A 16,554-nucleotide genomic window follows, 5' to 3' on the forward strand; every position below is an offset into this window, starting at 1 on the left:
GATACTGTACAGAGAGGAGGAGGTGTAATGAGGAGGAGGCAGTGAGACTGTACAGAGAGGAGGAGGTGTAATGAGGAGGAGGCAGTGAGACTGTACAGAGAGGAGGAGGTGTAATGAGGAGGAGGCAGTGAGACTGTACAGAGAGGAGGAGGTGTAATGAGGAGGAGGCAGTGATACTGTACAGAGAGGAGGAGGTGTGATGAGGTGTAATGAGGAGGAGGCAGTGATACTGTACAGAGAGGAGGAGGTGTAATGAGGAGGAGGCAGTGAGACTGTACAGAGAGGAGGAGGTGTAATGAGGAGGAGGCAGTGAGACTGTACAGAGAGGAGGAGGTGTAATGAGGAGGAGGCAGTGATACTGTACAGAGAGGAGGAGGTGTGATGAGGAGGAGGCAGTGATACTTTACAGAGAGGAGGAGGAGGTGTGATGAGGAGGAGGCAGTGAGACTACAGAGAGGAGGAGGAGGAGGTGTGAGGAGGAGGCAGTGAGACTGTACAGAGAGGAGGAGGAGGAGGAGGTGTGAGGAGGAGGCAGTGAGACTGTACAGAGAGGAGGAGGTGTGATGAGGTGTAATGAGGAGGAGGCAGTGAGACTGTACAGAGAGGAGGAGGTGTGATGAGGTGTAATGAGGAGGAGGCAGTGAGACTGTACAGAGAGGAGGAGGTGTGATGAGGAGGAGGCAGTGAGACTGTACAGAGAGGAGGAGGAGGTGTGAGGAGGAGGCAGTGAGACTGTACAGAGAGGAGGAGGAGGTGTGAGGAGGAGGCAGTGAGACTGTACAGAGAGGAGGAGGTGTGATGAGGTGTAATGAGGAGGAGGCAGTGATACTGTACAGAGAGGAGGAGGTGTAATGAGGAGGAGGCAGTGAGACTGTACAGAGAGGAGGAGGTGTAATGAGGAGGAGGCAGTGAGACTGTACAGAGAGGAGGAGGTGTAATGAGGAGGAGGCAGTGATACTGTACAGAGAGGAGGAGGTGTGATGAGGTGTAATGAGGAGGAGGCAGTGAGACTGTACAGAGAGGAGGAGGTGTGATGAGGAGGAGGCAGTGAGACTGTACAGAGAGGAGGAGGTGTAATGAGGAGGAGGCAGTGAGACTGTACAGAGAGGAGGAGGTGTAATGAGGAGGAGGCAGTGATACTGTACAGAGAGGAGGAGGTGTGATGAGGTGTAATGAGGAGGAGGCAGTGAGACTGTACAGAGAGGAGGAGGTGTGATGAGGAGGAGGCAGTGAGACTACAGAGAGGAGGAGGAGGTGTGATGAGGAGGAGGCAGTGAGACTGTACAGAGAGGAGGAGGAGGAGGTGTGAGGAGGAGGCAGGGATCTGACCGTTAACATGAAGCTCTGTGATTGGCTGTGTGTCAGTGAAACGCACCTTCTTGTTGGAGAAATGTAAAATAAAAAGATTATTAACAATAAAAAGTAAGTCAGTGACCTCAGACTGCGTTTAGCGGCTCAGGACCAACAGACTGGACCTGCAGGTCACCTTCAGCACCCGACCTAATAATATTAAGCTCCCGTATATGTTATCCCATAAGATTACGCTCTCATCAGGGAATGAAAAGGGATTAACCTGCTTAGCTCACGACGAAGGGGCTACGGGCCCTTTATTGTGGTGGAGGAGGTGGTTTATCAACTCATCGGATTAACAGATTATAATCCTGATTAGATTTACGGTACTTTCATATCTCTGTCCATGCGGCCGGACTTACAGAACACTTCAGCTGTAGGGTTTCTGTAAACCTTCGTTTCGAAGCATCTTTCAGATTCTAAATTCGAATCTGTTCTGCTTTTGGTCTTTGCACATCTCTTCAGTCTGTGTTTCTGCACAGTCACAGATTAAGATTAGGCTGCACTAATATTAATTTGTAGAATTAGATTCAAGTGGCGACTTTGCCAGATTGTTTCCGACGTACGATATTGGATTTTTGCAGATATTTTCCAGCTCATATATGCGCTTATTGTTTCCATCTAATTACAGAGAGCCTGGATTCTGTCCTGCAGCGGAGCTAACAGATTATTATGCCTACTCTTATCGTGACGGCCCACTGGCAGATGCAGACACAAAATACAATGCTTTGCAAAACGTGCACGTTCACAGGGCTGAATAAGAAAAATACCGCTGGTGCCTGTTTCTCTGTGTTCTTCACAAACTCACGGCTCTTAAAGGAGACCTATTATGTTTTTCCACATTTTATGGCTAATCTGCAATGTTAAAATGTTGGAGGTTCATGTTGAACATGGCCAAAGCTTCAAAAAATTAGGTTAAAGTATTTACAAGAAATCCCTGTGAGCAAAAACCTCAGATTTCCTCCTGTTCCGAACTCTCTGTTGTCAACTGCTTTTTCTACCAGTGGCTCCATAATACGACACACGGAGCCAGACGGAGCCGCTGTTCCATATATGGTCATTTGCTCCCACAGCAACGGCACAGCAACGCTCAGTCTGCCTGTTCTGCCCAGCAACAACAACAGCCTGGTAACATGCTTCACGTCTTGGCCAATCAGAAGACAGTGGGCTTTGAGAGGGGCGGGCTTAATTAGACAGGAGCATCTACAGCTTGTTTCACACAGAGGCTGAAATGAAGGCCTACATGAAGAGTCAGTTTAAGGGGAAAAAAAATGTTTTTTTGAACTTTGAATCATGCAAAGCTGAACTATACACAGAACTACAATATAGGACTGGAAAAGCAGTATAATAGGTCTCCTTTAAAATGGGCAATTAAATTAGAAGTGAAGGAATGTGATTTGGCTCCTCCTCACATGACCGACCCTGAGCAGTCATTGCAAAAAGAAACTTTGCTATTCGATTCTGACACTTAAAAAAAAAAAAAAAAGACAAATTTTAATATTTATTTTAAAGCGGCCTGTCACATCAGCAGAAATATTCATTCCGGGCCAATATTTTATTTTAAAGCCTTTATCGGCTGTTGACGTGACAACATTGGGTTTCCCTAATCCAAACATTTCCTGTAACTCCATAGTTGCCCATGAAGTCCAAAAATCTGAATTTCTTGAATAGATGCTTTCTGCTTCAGTCTAGTTCAGTTTGCTGGCCTTTTATAAAACAACCTTTTCACTGCGGTCAGAAATCTTTTTCGGCTCTTGTAGTTTGTGACATTAGCAGCTTTTCATGCTGCCTGTATTTTCTGGGAGGATTGCACCAATGTGCACATCTGGCTGTATGAAAGCCACAGAGCAGGAAAGGTTTGAGCCGCCTCGGAGCCGGCCAATGTGGACTGAAATGTGCACGTCGAGCGAAAGCAAATCATTTCTATGTCCGCCCACCCATTGTTTTGAAAGCACGGTCTACTTTGGACACGTTTTTTTCTGTGTGTAGTCACGGCGCTGGTTCTGGAGGACCGCTAAAACTCTTTCCATGTTTACATGCGGAATCTCCCTCTAAAAAGACCTATTGTTACCTGGGTAACATCATTTAATGATGTCATTAAATGTGACGACAAACATTTGACCTCAGCAGAAGCTACGAACGTAATAAAGATGTCAGTGTGTACAGCCCTTGTCTGAACCAGCTGATGTGGAGCTTTCAGTCTTATCACATGATCTTCCTCATCAGAGGCACTTTGATAAATGGACCTGCTGAGAATTCTGTTGAGGTTTGTTTACTGAATTTACCAGAATTAGACAATCTGAGAACACTTTTACAGAAACAGACCAGTTTCAGCTGCGACTGAGTCGTTCGCTTGTTCTGTTAAAGGTTCACCGCGTGGATTCATCCTCCGCTGAAAATAGTCCTCAATAAATGCACTTTTTCCTCCTGTTTGTCTGACAGAAACTACAGCGAGCAGCCTTTTGAACATGACGCTATAAATCTGTGAGGAGATCAGACAGGACTGAGAGACAGACTGACATGAGTCCAAACACGAGATTAGATGGCTGCAGGAAATGAAATAAATCAAACCAGACTGAAGTCTGAGGTGTGGACTGACCTAGAAACTGGCTCTCTCTCAGGAGCAGACACGGAGCTCCATCTTATATATTTTATTAGAATAAAGGGAGGAATTAGCATGAAGTGAAAGCTCATTTAACAGCTGATGTAAATTACTGCCATTCCAGGCAACGAATTAATACCAAGTGGTGTGGAGACTCCAGCTACCAAACTGCTTTTAGTAAAATCCAGGAAGCAAATTAAAACAAGTTGTTATATTAATTAATTTGCTGCTCTAAAATCAGCTAAATGTGTTTTGCAAAGTTAATTTCAGAAAACTTTTGTAGGCAAATGGAAGCAAAGTAAATCCACATGAGAAACACGAGATGTAGTCAGAGCTGCAAAGTTAATCAATTTCTCACTTGCAGTTTTCTGCTCGGGTCACCTTCATTTCAGGGACAATGGGGACCATTTTTGTCCCCGAGCTCTCATTAATTTCTCACCCTGGACGCTGCTTTTCCTGCCGTCCATGATTCTCCAGAGTGGCGCCTTCAAAGAAAGAAAGAGGGGAAAATGCCCCTGACCTCCTCCTGAACTACAGGAATTAGTGCCAAATGGTTTCTGCACACGGTCGGTGTGGGACGCGCCCACGCTGCCGTCAGTCGAGGGGACACAGCTCGTTTTCTGTCTTTGTATCTGAACAAAACCGCAACCGAGTCAGTATAATCCTGAGGACGTGTTCCTGGATCAGACTGAAGGGTCCTGAAGAGGCCTCGCTGTCACTGAAAACGGGCCACATGTCTTATAAGTGATCTTGAAGTGGTCTTAATTTGCCTCCCCTTTCTTCTTTCACATGTTAAACCTTGTGTGACTATACAGTGTGTCTTTGTTTATGTAACCTTTATATATCAGTAAACTCTGTAAACCCTTCTTATGTTGCTCTTCTGTGTCACCAGCTTGTGTCTGTGGCGCTGAATCATTGTTCCGGCATCCTGTCATTGTTTGACCTGTTTGTTTACAGCCTGATGCAGATGGCGAGCGTGTTGAGGGGAACTCCTGTCGGACTGGTTTCAGTCCCGGTTTAACACGGAGGGTAAATGCGACCGAGCTCTGTTTATTCTGACTTCCATCTGAGCAGTAGACCGTCCTCGGACCGGCCCCGTTTGTTATTGTAATGACAAAGCTCAGAGTCGGAGTCACAAAATGAAAATCACAAAAGCAGCAAACAGGCAGCTAACAAGCCGAGTCAGCGGCGGATCATTACTGTCACTAATCCTCCTCCTCGCCCACCAAATACCTGACGGCGTTAATCAGTGTGAGTTTTCCATGACTGGAATGGAAACGGGCTGATTAGGCTTTGATAACCTCTCGCTGACGGCCGGCTGGATGAGACGGCACAAAGGCCCCATTCACAACCGCCCCCCCCCCCCCCCCCCCCGACTCACCAGCTCTCAGAGGTCATTTAGAGATCCGACTCAAATAACAATATTTAACAGCAGAGGCTCAGACTGGACGAGCTGGGGGGTCATTTATCTTCAGCATCACAGTGAACAGGGACGGGCAGTATTTATCGTTCATGGATTTAAAACACGGAATTCGAAGACTGAAAAGTGTTTTGTAATATGCATTTGATAAGGGTTGATGACAAAATACTTTATTGTTTGGTATTTTAAAAATACTGTAAAATACTTCATCGGAACAGAAAACCTGATCCAGACCTGAAGAAGAGGTGAGAAACGTGGAGGTCGCCGGAATGTTTAGCTCATATCGCATCGTTTTTGTAGCCTCGGCCAAATCGTTTAAGGTAATGCTCTAGCTAACGTTGGCGTGCTACGACCAGCTTGTGTTAAGTTTTCGTTGCTTGTGCACGAAAAACGAAACCTTGGTATTGAAATAGAAAAATACAGCAGTTTATCTGAATAGGCCCTGCGAGGAAACCAGGGGAGGGCAACGAGCTAACTGGAGCTAACCTCTGTGTTTACGTCTGTACGACAGCAGGGGGCGCTAGCGGGCCTTCTTGCAAGTAGTTCTACTTGACTTTACTGGATTAAAAAAATGCCAACACAGAGTAGAGCGCTTGCTCTGTATGAAGAGAAGGCTGAAGCAGGTAGAGAGAGAGGACGGACTCGCCGTATGTGGGCTCGGCGAGTACCACCGTTTGGTCCAAGAGCTGTGGTTGGATGAAGCCCGGTTCCAGGATGGTAACCGTTGCTACGGTGTGGTATTTGTCCCGCCCCTCCTGCACTGTGATTGCACAGCTTGGTAAAAAGTGACAGCGTTTTTTCCCAAAGTTGAACATTTTTTCAACTCTCGGCGACCGGAAAAAAAACGCTCAGTGCCTCGTCACGCTGCCGCCGTTCTTACCAGCTTGTAAAAACGCGGCGCTCCCACTGCAATGAATTGAAAAAAACGCTTTGGTGGACACGGGCCCTTAGAACAGGCTTGGTGGGCTTGTCGGAGAGGCATTATCTCAGTGCCAGACTAAAAGTACAGAGTTTGGAATAAGAAATACAGTCAGATGAAAACGTGTCATTTTAACCCTTTTTACCCAAAAGTCCCTTCATCAGGACTCTATTGATGCAGCTTTAATTCAGATCATGTTCCAGCACAGAAAAGGGACAAAAATCTGGATTTGGGTCCCACTTTATTATCGGGCACTTAATAGCAACAAAAGAGGATTCCTTCTAAACCAATGACGCTGTGATAACAGAAGATGTAGAGGCCGAGAACAAAATCCCTTTCAGAGTCAGCCAGGAGCAGCACAAAAGCTGCGAGGGAGAGGCGAGAAACCCTGAACAAAAGAGCTGCAGAAGCCGGAGATTCACTGCTGTCCTGTCAGAGATGTGATGGGAAGGGTTGAGCTGATGTCCTGCAGAGCTTTGGCTGTATATGTTGAGTTCACGACACCTCGGGCTTTAGCACAATGTAACGTTTTATAGACGATAACGATGGCTGGATTTATTGAAAATGAGTCGGTAATGAAAGTAACGGATAGATAGATAGATGGTAAAATAACTCCTGGGGCTCTGTGCTGTTTGTCATCATGCGAGTTTGTGTTGAACTAATCATTGAGTTGCAGCGTCAGTCAGCTCAATGAACTGATTGATCAGAGGAGTCCACTGTCCCGTCGACGGGGTCCCGTCCTGCTGTCAGGGCCACGGGGAACAGGTGGAGCTGAACTTTCAGATCCAATCAGACACATGCTGACATGTTGAGTTCATAAACTGAATATCTTTTCGGTCTGAACCAAAACAAGACATCTGAATACTTTGACCCGAGCTCTGGGAAACTGGAGCCCAAATGATTAATTGTGAAAATAACCAGCAGACCAGTGGATAATGAAGAGTGAATTAGCTGAGCGTGCTCCCAGAAATATGAACCAAAATCTGTTCGTGTTGAAGCTAAAAATGGATTTTTATTAATTTCCCAGCTTTTATTAATCCAGTATAATGTCAGTGTGCCTGAGCTTTTAGTGATAGATGTATTATAATTAAAATAATTTATCAAACTGAAGCCGTCTGGACTCTTTGTCTGGCAACAAATCATCTTTAGAGCAACGAGGTCGAACACTGAGACCGGGCTGAAAAACTTACACCACTAATATGTTCAGATTATAGGTTTTTGTTGGCTAAAGAGTCTGTAATGTGTATTTCTGTAATAGTGATGTATGAGCTGACAGCGAGTCTGAGTCTCTGGACGGTCTGCTGCGTCTCGGCTTCACAGAGCTTTATAGTGACTCTGGTTGTTTATCTGTCCGGGTGCAGCTTCCTGTCGCTCAGGCTGCGTCCACACGACTACGCCTAGCTTTAAAAACATTCTCCGTCTTCACCAGCGTTTCAGCTGCGTATCAGAACTGATCTCTGTCTATAATAAAACGAGTGAAAAAACACATCACGTGACCGTTCACGTGCAATGGGCATGTGCGTGAAGGTGTAAACAGGAAGCAGATTCTACTCTCAGATTTCTACTCCGCAGCTGCAGAAGAAAGTTCTACTAGAGACGAGCGAAGAGCAGCGATGGTGAAGAACCACAGCAGAGATTTCTCTGCACGGAACGACAGCGAGGTGGAACGGTTACTGAGAAGAACACGGGAGGACAAAGAGGCTGTGGCGGCGGGAAACAGACTGGGAGACGGCGCAAAGTAAATACGGAGACATGCACATCCACCTGTCAGCACTAACACGCCACCCCGGAGTTTAAAACCAAAACGGGGTCATCAGTGTTTTCACACTTAAGTGTTTCAGGTGTCAGATTCAGTGTGTTAGTCTGGCGGAAACGCAGCAGAAGGCCTGAGGTTTAAAACGAAGATGTAGGAGTGTGGGTGGAGCCTCAGAGTGTCGGGTGGAGGAGCATCCTGCTGCATGCACCGCCGGTCGCCATAACAAACACGCCTTCACATGAACCAACAGGCTGCTCTGTAGCTGCTGGAAACAAGTCAAACTTATCAAGTTAAGAGACGCTAGTGTTTGTTCACAGCTGTTTCTGCTGTAAACAACAGGACAGAAACCAGAAGTGAAATTAGAAAAAAATGCATTTTATTTGATTTGTTACTGTGGAATCTTTTAGTCCTCGTGAGCCATTAACTGAGACGTTTCTTGGCATTTCTTCCTGCATTGTGTGCTGAGCTGCTTCCTGTTGTGTCTCTTTCTAATGAGCGTGCTCAGCCAGCTGAGGTCAGAACGAAGCAGGGGGGCATCGTCACTCCTCCCAGTCTCAGAGAGGAATATCAGCTCGGTCTGCAGTGTGAACATGTGTGTACCTGCGTCGTTTATTTCCATAGCTACTGTAGTCACACCTGCTGAGGTAAGTGTGTTTGACTGCACTCCAGAGAAACAGATGTTCCTGCACGGCCTCATGGGAGCAAGAAGTGTGCAGTCAGCAGGAAGCTCTGTGAGATTCTTTAGCAGTAAACGCACACGGCCAGCATGTTCAAACACATCCTCCCAACAACACAGCCAGTCCACCCTGGATCTGTTTACGTCACAGTGACTGCGCCCCCTGGTGGTCGGGCCAGTTATGACTGCAGCCAGGCTGGAGCGAAGGAGGGGTCTTTAATCCAGTGTCACTGCTGTCCTCCGTACCCTGGAGGTTTTACTACTTGCTGCTTAGCTTAGCATGTTCAACACTGCAGTGATTGGCTCCGTGTGGTCTCTTCTCTGCCAGGTTACCACACCTGCAATGTTGTACGGCAGCTCAAGGACCAGTCAGCGCTGTTGCAGACTCTTTTTAATGGAAGTAGCTAAAGCCTGCTCGAAAAGGCTCTACATATTGTCACGTGCCATTTAGCATAACCATGATAGCATTATGTTAAAATTAAGATTTCTTCAAGTTACCAAAACTTACTGACTGTACAGAATGTAACCATCATTGGCCTGTGGCCTGTTGGGTTGTTGGTGGTTTGTTGGCAGCTTGCTAGCAGCCTGTTGGCAGCCTGCTAGCGGCCTGTTGGCGGGTTTTTGGTGGTTTGTTGGCAGCTTGCTAGCGGACTGTTGGCGGCTTGCTAGTGGGCTGTTAGTGGTTTGTTGACGGCTTGCTAGTGGGCTGTTTGTGGTTTGTTGGCGGCTTGCTAGCGGCCTGTTGGCGGTTTGTTGGCGGCTTGCTAGCGGCCTGTTGGCGGTTTGTTGGCAGCTTGCTAGCGGACTGTTGGCGGCTTGCTAGCGGCCTGTTGGCGGGTTGTTGGCGGGTTCCTAGCGGCCTGTTGGCGGGTTCCTAGCGGCCTGTTGGCGGGTTCCTAGCGGCCTGTTGGCGGGTTCCTAGCGGCCTGTTTGCGGGTTGTTGGTGGTTTGTTGGCGACTTGCTGGCGACTTGCTAGCGGGCTGTTAGTGGTTTGTTGGCGGCTTGCTAGCGGCCTGTTGGCGGGTTCCTAGCGGCCTGTTTGCGGGTTGTTGGTGGTTTGTTGGCGGCTTGCTAGCGGCCTGTTGGTGGCTTGCTGGCGGCCTGTTGGCGGCTTGCTGGCGGCCTGTTGGCGGCTTGCTGGCGGCCTGTTGGCGGCTTGCTGGCGGCCTGTTGGCGGCTTGCTGGCGGCCTGTTGGCGGCTTGCTGGCGGCCTGTTGGCGGCTTGCTAGCGGGCTGTTAGTGGTTTGTTGGCGGCCTGTTGGTGGCTTGCTAGCGGGCTGTTAGTGGTTTGTTGGCGGCTTGCTAGCGGCCTGTTGGCGGGTTGTTGGTGGTTTGCAAGCGGCTTGTTGGCGGCTTGCTAGCGGCTTGTTGGCGGGTTCCTAGCAGCCTGTTTACGGGTTGTTGGTGGTTTGTTGGTGACTTGTTGGCGGCTTGCTAGCGGCCTGTTGGCGGCTTGCTGACGGCCTGTTGGTGGCTTGCTGGCGGCCTGTTGGTGGCCTACTGTACTCACCAGAGAAAGTGAACAACCAACTTTTTCAACGGCGCTGGTTAAATTTACACAGTGCTGTGGGTACGAGTCGGCTCTAGCCTGATTGACAGGTCGCCATGGTAACGATCCTAAAGCCTCCCCTACTTCCTGGTCTCTGTTCCTCTAAATGGGACCATAATTTACTAAATGAACATCATGCTGTGTTGAAGAAGACTTGAAACTAGCGACTGAGACCATAAACTCATCAGGAAAGTGTTTACTGAGGGAATAAATCAGCTGAGAAGTAGAAACATTTTACCATCATTTCTAATGAAGCGGGACTTCTTGTTGCAACCAGAAGAGTCGCCCCCTGCTGGCCGTTAAGATACAATGCAGGTTTAAGGGACTTCCGCATTGGCTTTTCGTTTCAGACCGGAAGCGTCCCACTTTTACACAACTTATATATAGTGTGTTTTAGACATTATGGGATTAATTATTTGTTACCTGACACACAGCTGCCAGTAATGATCCCACAGGGATCATATGGTAAAATAAATAGTAGTGATGTAGAAATATGCCCACGGCTTAATAAACCTTATGTGTTGAGTGTCTGATCAGTTTTTCTTTGAATTGAATGTGAATGAACTTTTATTGCGACTTTGTTGACCAGCTGAGCTGCAGATAAGATAAAATTGCTTTTATGATTTTTTTTTTTTAATTTCATGTGGGACCATTTAATAGACGTGGATGAATGTCAGTTTTTTATCTCAGTAAACTGAATGTGTTTTTGTTTGCCCCCCCCCCCCCAGGCTGTGCAGTCGTGGCTGGTCTGGGATCAGCCTGGTGGAGTTTAGGCTGCAGGAGTCTCTGTGTGTCATGAAGGCCATGAAGCCGCCCTGTTCCCTGTACTGCTGTCTGTGGTTCCTGCTGCTGCTGGGAGCCGGATCTCTGCTGCTGCTGGTCCGCCTGCAGGACCTCACCGAGACGGTCCAGCAACAGACCCCAGGTCAGTGCGTCAGAGAGCCTTTTTTCTAATTACTTTTCTCCTCCTCGGGAGACTCTTGGCAGACCGCTATGACTTGTGTCCTGTGACCAAGACAGAAGGCGTCAGGATGCTAATAGTTGGTAGCCTTGTTAGCTTGTCTGCTTGCACTGTAGAGGAATGTAAACAGCGAAGAAGAACAGGTGCCTATCGGTTAATCAAATAAATAAACAAAAACTAAGGACATTTACTCTTTAATTTTAGTTAGCTATCGTGCTCCTTCTTCTTCCTGTACCTCCACCACCTCTTCCCTCTCTCAGTACGCTGATATTGCCGCCCCCTCCCTGCGGTCTGTTACAAACGTGTTTCCCATCATGCTCATGGTCGTGGGTCTGTGTGTGCACGTTGCTCGGACGTGTGACACATGAACCTTCTCATCGGCATTGTTTCGTTTTGTTCTCTCCAGTACACGTCAGTGAAGAAGAGAAAACTACTACATCATGCTTTTAAGTTTCTTCAGTGATAGCTTTCTGTACAACCAAGCTAACTGCTAACAGGAGATGCTAACAGCTAGCAGGAGCTGCTAACAGGAGCTGCTAACAGCTAGCAGGAGCTGCTAACTGCTAGCAGGAGCTGCTAACTGCTAGCAGGAGCTGCTAGCAGGAGCTGCTAGCAGGAACTGCTAGCAGGAGCTGCTAGCAGCTAGCAGGAGCTGCTAACTGCTAGCAGGAGCTGCTAACTGCTAGCAGGAGCTGCTAACTGCTAGCAGGAGATGCTAGCAGGAGCTGCTAACTGCTAGCAGGAGATGCTAGCAGGAGATGCTAACTGCTAGCAGGAGATGCTAGCAGGAGATGCTAACAGCTAACAGGAGCTGCTAGCAGGGAGATGCTAACAGGAGCTGCCAACAGTTAACAGGAGCTGCCAACAGTTAACAGGAGCTGCTAGCAGGAGATGCTAACTGCTAGCAGGAGATGCTAACTGCTAACAGGAGCTGCCAACAGTTAACAGGAGCTGCTAGCAGGAGATGCTAACTGCTAACAGGAGCTGCTAGCAGGAGATGCTAACTGCTAGCAGGAGCTGCTAGCAGGAGCTGCTAGCTGCTAGCAGGAGATGCTAACTGCTAACAGGAGCTGCTAGCAGGAGCTGCTAACTGCTAGCAGGAGCTGCTAACAGCTAACTCAGCTACTGTTAATGGAGACAACACATACAAAATAAAGGGGCTCCGGTTGTAGCTCCCAGCTAACTCAGTGGCTCCGTCCCACAATGCATCATGGGAAGTGTATTTCCAAGACAGGGTTCCCACACGTCCTGGAAAACAGTTTGGAAAACAATTTTCCAGTCATGGAAAACTCATGGAAAATGAGAGAACATTAAAATGTCCTGGAAAACAGTTTTAATGGTGAGATATGTGATATGTTGTGATAAACTGATTTATTTAACCACGGCTTAATTTCCTGTAATGACGCGTTCTTTAGAACATCAATCAACTTCCTTGGATATTTGCACATTAATGAAGTAGTCCCCATGTTTCTGACCATATTACACTTGCATATAAATCCACCAAGTTTACATAAAGTGTGAAATTTGTTTCACGCTGGGAGTGTTGGAGGATCCTGATGTCAGGACAGAAACAGACTTTGTATTTTCCTCTCGCTGGTAGCAATAATGCCCTGTGCCAACGCTCTCATTTTTATTATCATCCTCCTTTATCCCTTGTGATTCATTTATCTCAATCGTCCATCATGTTCTTTGTACTGACGCTCACACAAGTAGCATTTTATTTAATTTTGCCCAAACCAACTCTAGAAAGTTGCTTCCCTGGAACAACAAGTACAGATAATGTGTTTCCTACATCATAACCTTTCTAGTCCTCTTTCAGTACACATCTCTTTCGCATCACATTCCCACTCCCTGCCTTGCTAACCTCTAATAGATTTAGCTTGACTTTTTTGTCTTCTCTCTTTACAATTTCCCTCTCGCCCATTTTTTAAATGTTATTTGATGTGTAATTGTAACTTAAAAAATGTTGGCGATGGGCTCATGAGCTGACAGGAGCGTATGTAGCAGCTGTGGAGAGGAATGGTTTAAAATAACTCCGGTCGGTCTGTCTGCTTCGCGTGTGAGCATCATTCAGAAGCTGCCGTCCAGGAATCAGGACCTGGAGTGGGTTTTGATGGATGAGGTGTCTTTGCAAGTGGAGGACGAGCAGCAGCAGGGATTCAGTCATTCACCCAGGAACAGAAACATCTTCACATCCGTTTCCTCTATTACAGAATGAGTTCTGCTTCCTCCTCCCTCGCTGCTTCGTCTCTCCTCCACAGCGCGTTGTGCGACAGTAATAATCGTCCGTGTGAAACAGTGCGCTGTGGATATTTGTACGCATTAAACACGCATGCTTTGTAGTGCCCGAGTGCCTCGATGAAGCCTTTCAGCCGTGGTCAGATTATCACTGAGGTGGTTTTAACCTTTTCGCAGGAGAAAGAGAATCTCCTTCCAGCTTCCAGGTTTGTTGTTTTAAAGTGATTTTATTTTATTGCAGAAGAAATAAAGGCTGCGGTCTCACACTCATCACAGTTTCTGTTAGTCTGAGGAACAGAAATGGAAATCAACAAGCAGCCAAACTGAAACACTTTTTTTTTTTTTTTTTTACACAAAGACTCTTTAACTAACAGCATTTTCATAACAGCAGCAAGGAATTTGGTTTTTCTTCCAGTTTCACGTTGCTGCTTCAGATGTTTCAGTAAATCAGATGTAGAATTGTTGGTGGCTGAAATGTTTCTGCTGCTCGCACAAAGTTTATGACAAAGTTCTTTACATCTAAAGCCCTGGATATACTCGCTTTTTAACAATGCGCAGGCGTAGACCGGCGACACGAACGGCTTTGTTCACATACAGTCCCCTCCAAAAGTATTGGAACAGTAAGGCTAATTACTTTGTTTTTGTTGTTCACTGAAGACATTTGGGTTTAAGATCAAAAGATGAGACAAAAGTTCAGAATTTCAGCTCTCATTTCCTGGTATTCACATCTAGATGAGTTAAACAACTCAGGACAAACCACCGTTTGTTTGAACCCACCATTTTTTTCAACATGACAGATGTTTCTTGTTGCTCTTGTCTCATCTTTTGATCTTAAACTCAAATGTCTTCAGTGAACAACAAAAACAATTTTCCTCACCGTTCCACTACTTTTGGAGGGGTCTGTACTTGCCTGCGTACTTTGCGTGTACCTGGAGGATTAAACCTGAATCCACTAGGGGGCAGACCAGGACCGGGACCTCCGAATCTGCACATTGTAAACAAACTAAAGACGGCGACACTCGAGCAGTTTGTGACTTTCATGAGACGTCATAACGATCTCAGTAATTGCGGAACAACTCCAGGAGTTTTACTGTAAACATCCTGCCATAAATCTCCTTTTTACAGTCTGCTGCTGACCTTCTTCTTCTTCTTCTTCTGCGTTTAATGGCGGTTGGCAAACCAACTGCATACTGCCGCCACCTTGCTGGTGTGTGTAACAGTAGATTGCTGCTGACCTGCCGGTCACATCGACGTACTGCCCAGTTACAGTTAATAGTAACTGTAGTAGTATTGCTGTTTTGGAGATACTAATTCCTTCCACTAATAATCTTGCTGCCCAACGCTGATGCATATGTGATTTAAAATAAATGTGGAACGATAATGTGAAAAGAAACGTGTTTATAAAGGGAGGGTTGTTAAATTAGGTTTCACAGCAGAGGTTTCTCTGTGGTGGAGGTGGGTGGGGGGGGGGGGGTTGTTATGCTGAGAGCTCAGCGTGTGGTCGGCTGCTGTCAGGCTGCTGCTTTATACGTGTTCATATGAAAACAATGAGGCAAATCAAATGCAGCAGAAACGCGAACATTTAGCAGCTCAGAGGGGAACAAAGTCTACACAAGACTAAACATGCCCCCCCCCCACACACACACATTTAGTTTGTGACTGTTTATTCTGCTTAAAGGGAAACTCCACCCATACTTGACCATTAAAACGTCTGTTAGGAACCTCATATGTCCGTTAGTTGGTCAGACAGTAACGGTGATTATTACCAGGAAAATAAGCATGTTTTACATAGCCAAATGTTCCAACAGTCAGTAAACGCATCACACAGAGTCTCATCTGCCAGATTATTGTAGTGTCCACAAACCCTCTTCAGGATCCTAATTACAACCCAACAATTCCAATGAATTTGTGTAAAATGTAAATACAAACAGAATACAGTGATTTGAAAAATCCTTTTCAACCTATGTTCAAGTGAATGCACCACAAAGACCAGATATTTAATGTTCAAAATGATAAACTTTATTGTTTTTTGCAAATATTCACTCACTTTGAATTTGATGCCTGCAACATGTTCCAAAAAAGCTGAGACAGGGGCAACAAAAGCAACAGTAAATGACCTCTACACAGTAACTCTAACATCTGTCTCATAATTAATACTGATAATATTAACTGTGTGGGGGGGGGGGGGGTCCTCCCCCTGAAACACTTAATTTCCTGCATTCTGGTGATTTTTTTTTTTATTTATTTTTTTTTGCACCAATTTGAGGAAATGTCTGAGGTGACAATTCAACATAAAGTAATTTAGTGTAATATAATAATGCAGTAAGGCTGTCAGGCATTCTGTATTGATGTCAGATATGTTTCTCCTGTAGATCAACTTTTCTCATTTAATTTAATCCCAGCTGAGTCTAAATACATGCAGGCATGCCTGAAGTAGCCTAAAGTTTTTTTTTTTTTAAATGTGGCACCTTTTCACCTTAATGATAAATTAGCTTAATTAATTTGAATTTACTTTAAAAAGAAATATTGATGAAATGTTAAATGTGTACTGGCCGAGTGAAATGGAGAAGATTTGAGGACATTTACAATTTACAGGCTGACGTGTTTAGTTTACTTCCTTTCAAAGTATCAACAAGGATGTTCGTTTGCGTTCAGCTGCCCGTTCCTCACCTGCGCAGTGTGTACCACAGTCGCTCTCGCACATTAGTGGTAACGTGTTGGGCAGTAATACTGTAATATGATTTTCCCAGTAAATAGGGATCCGGCAGACAGCACAGATTTGGTACCTACACTCGTCTCATGCACAGTTGAAATGTCAAACTTTTTCCTACAGTTTATCAACAGACAGACTGATCTGGCTGTTTGATCTGAGTTTCCTGAATTATATAACTGTTTCTTTAACAGTTATATTATTATTAAACAGGCAACGACCTTTGCTGCTGTCTCTTATTCATTACATTATTAATTTTAACTGAACTAATTTGCAGCTAACTAATCTGAACCAAGTTAATAGTTAGTTATAGACTCAATTATTTCAAGTTGCATGTTGCACATTTAGCTGTTCAAGTTTGGTAAAAATACA

The 16,554-nt window shown here is 45.8% G+C and overlaps 1 protein-coding gene across 2 annotated transcripts in view; it reads left to right on the forward strand.

The window, feature by feature from the left end:
* LOC119893163 (carbohydrate sulfotransferase 8-like) overlaps positions 1-16,554 on the forward strand; it is a 67,272-nt gene that overhangs the window by 9,884 nt on the left and 40,834 nt on the right. The window contains exons 1-2 of one of the 2 annotated variants that reach the window (XM_038705133.1): positions 7,854-8,029; positions 11,002-11,198. In XM_038705133.1, the coding sequence (XP_038561061.1) occupies positions 7,905-8,029; positions 11,002-11,198 (322 nt within the window). In that variant the 5' untranslated portion in view covers positions 7,854-7,904. Of the gene's footprint in view, positions 1-7,853; positions 8,030-11,001; positions 11,199-16,554 lie in introns of those variants that run through there. The other variant, XM_038705134.1, reaches the window with a different exon arrangement.

Source organism: Micropterus salmoides, unplaced genomic scaffold, assembly GCF_014851395.1.
Source record: "Micropterus salmoides isolate LMB-PRFRI ecotype aquatic unplaced genomic scaffold, ASM1485139v1 Ms_hic_scaffold_8, whole genome shotgun sequence".
Taxonomy (NCBI): Eukaryota; Metazoa; Chordata; class Actinopteri; order Centrarchiformes; family Centrarchidae; genus Micropterus; species Micropterus salmoides.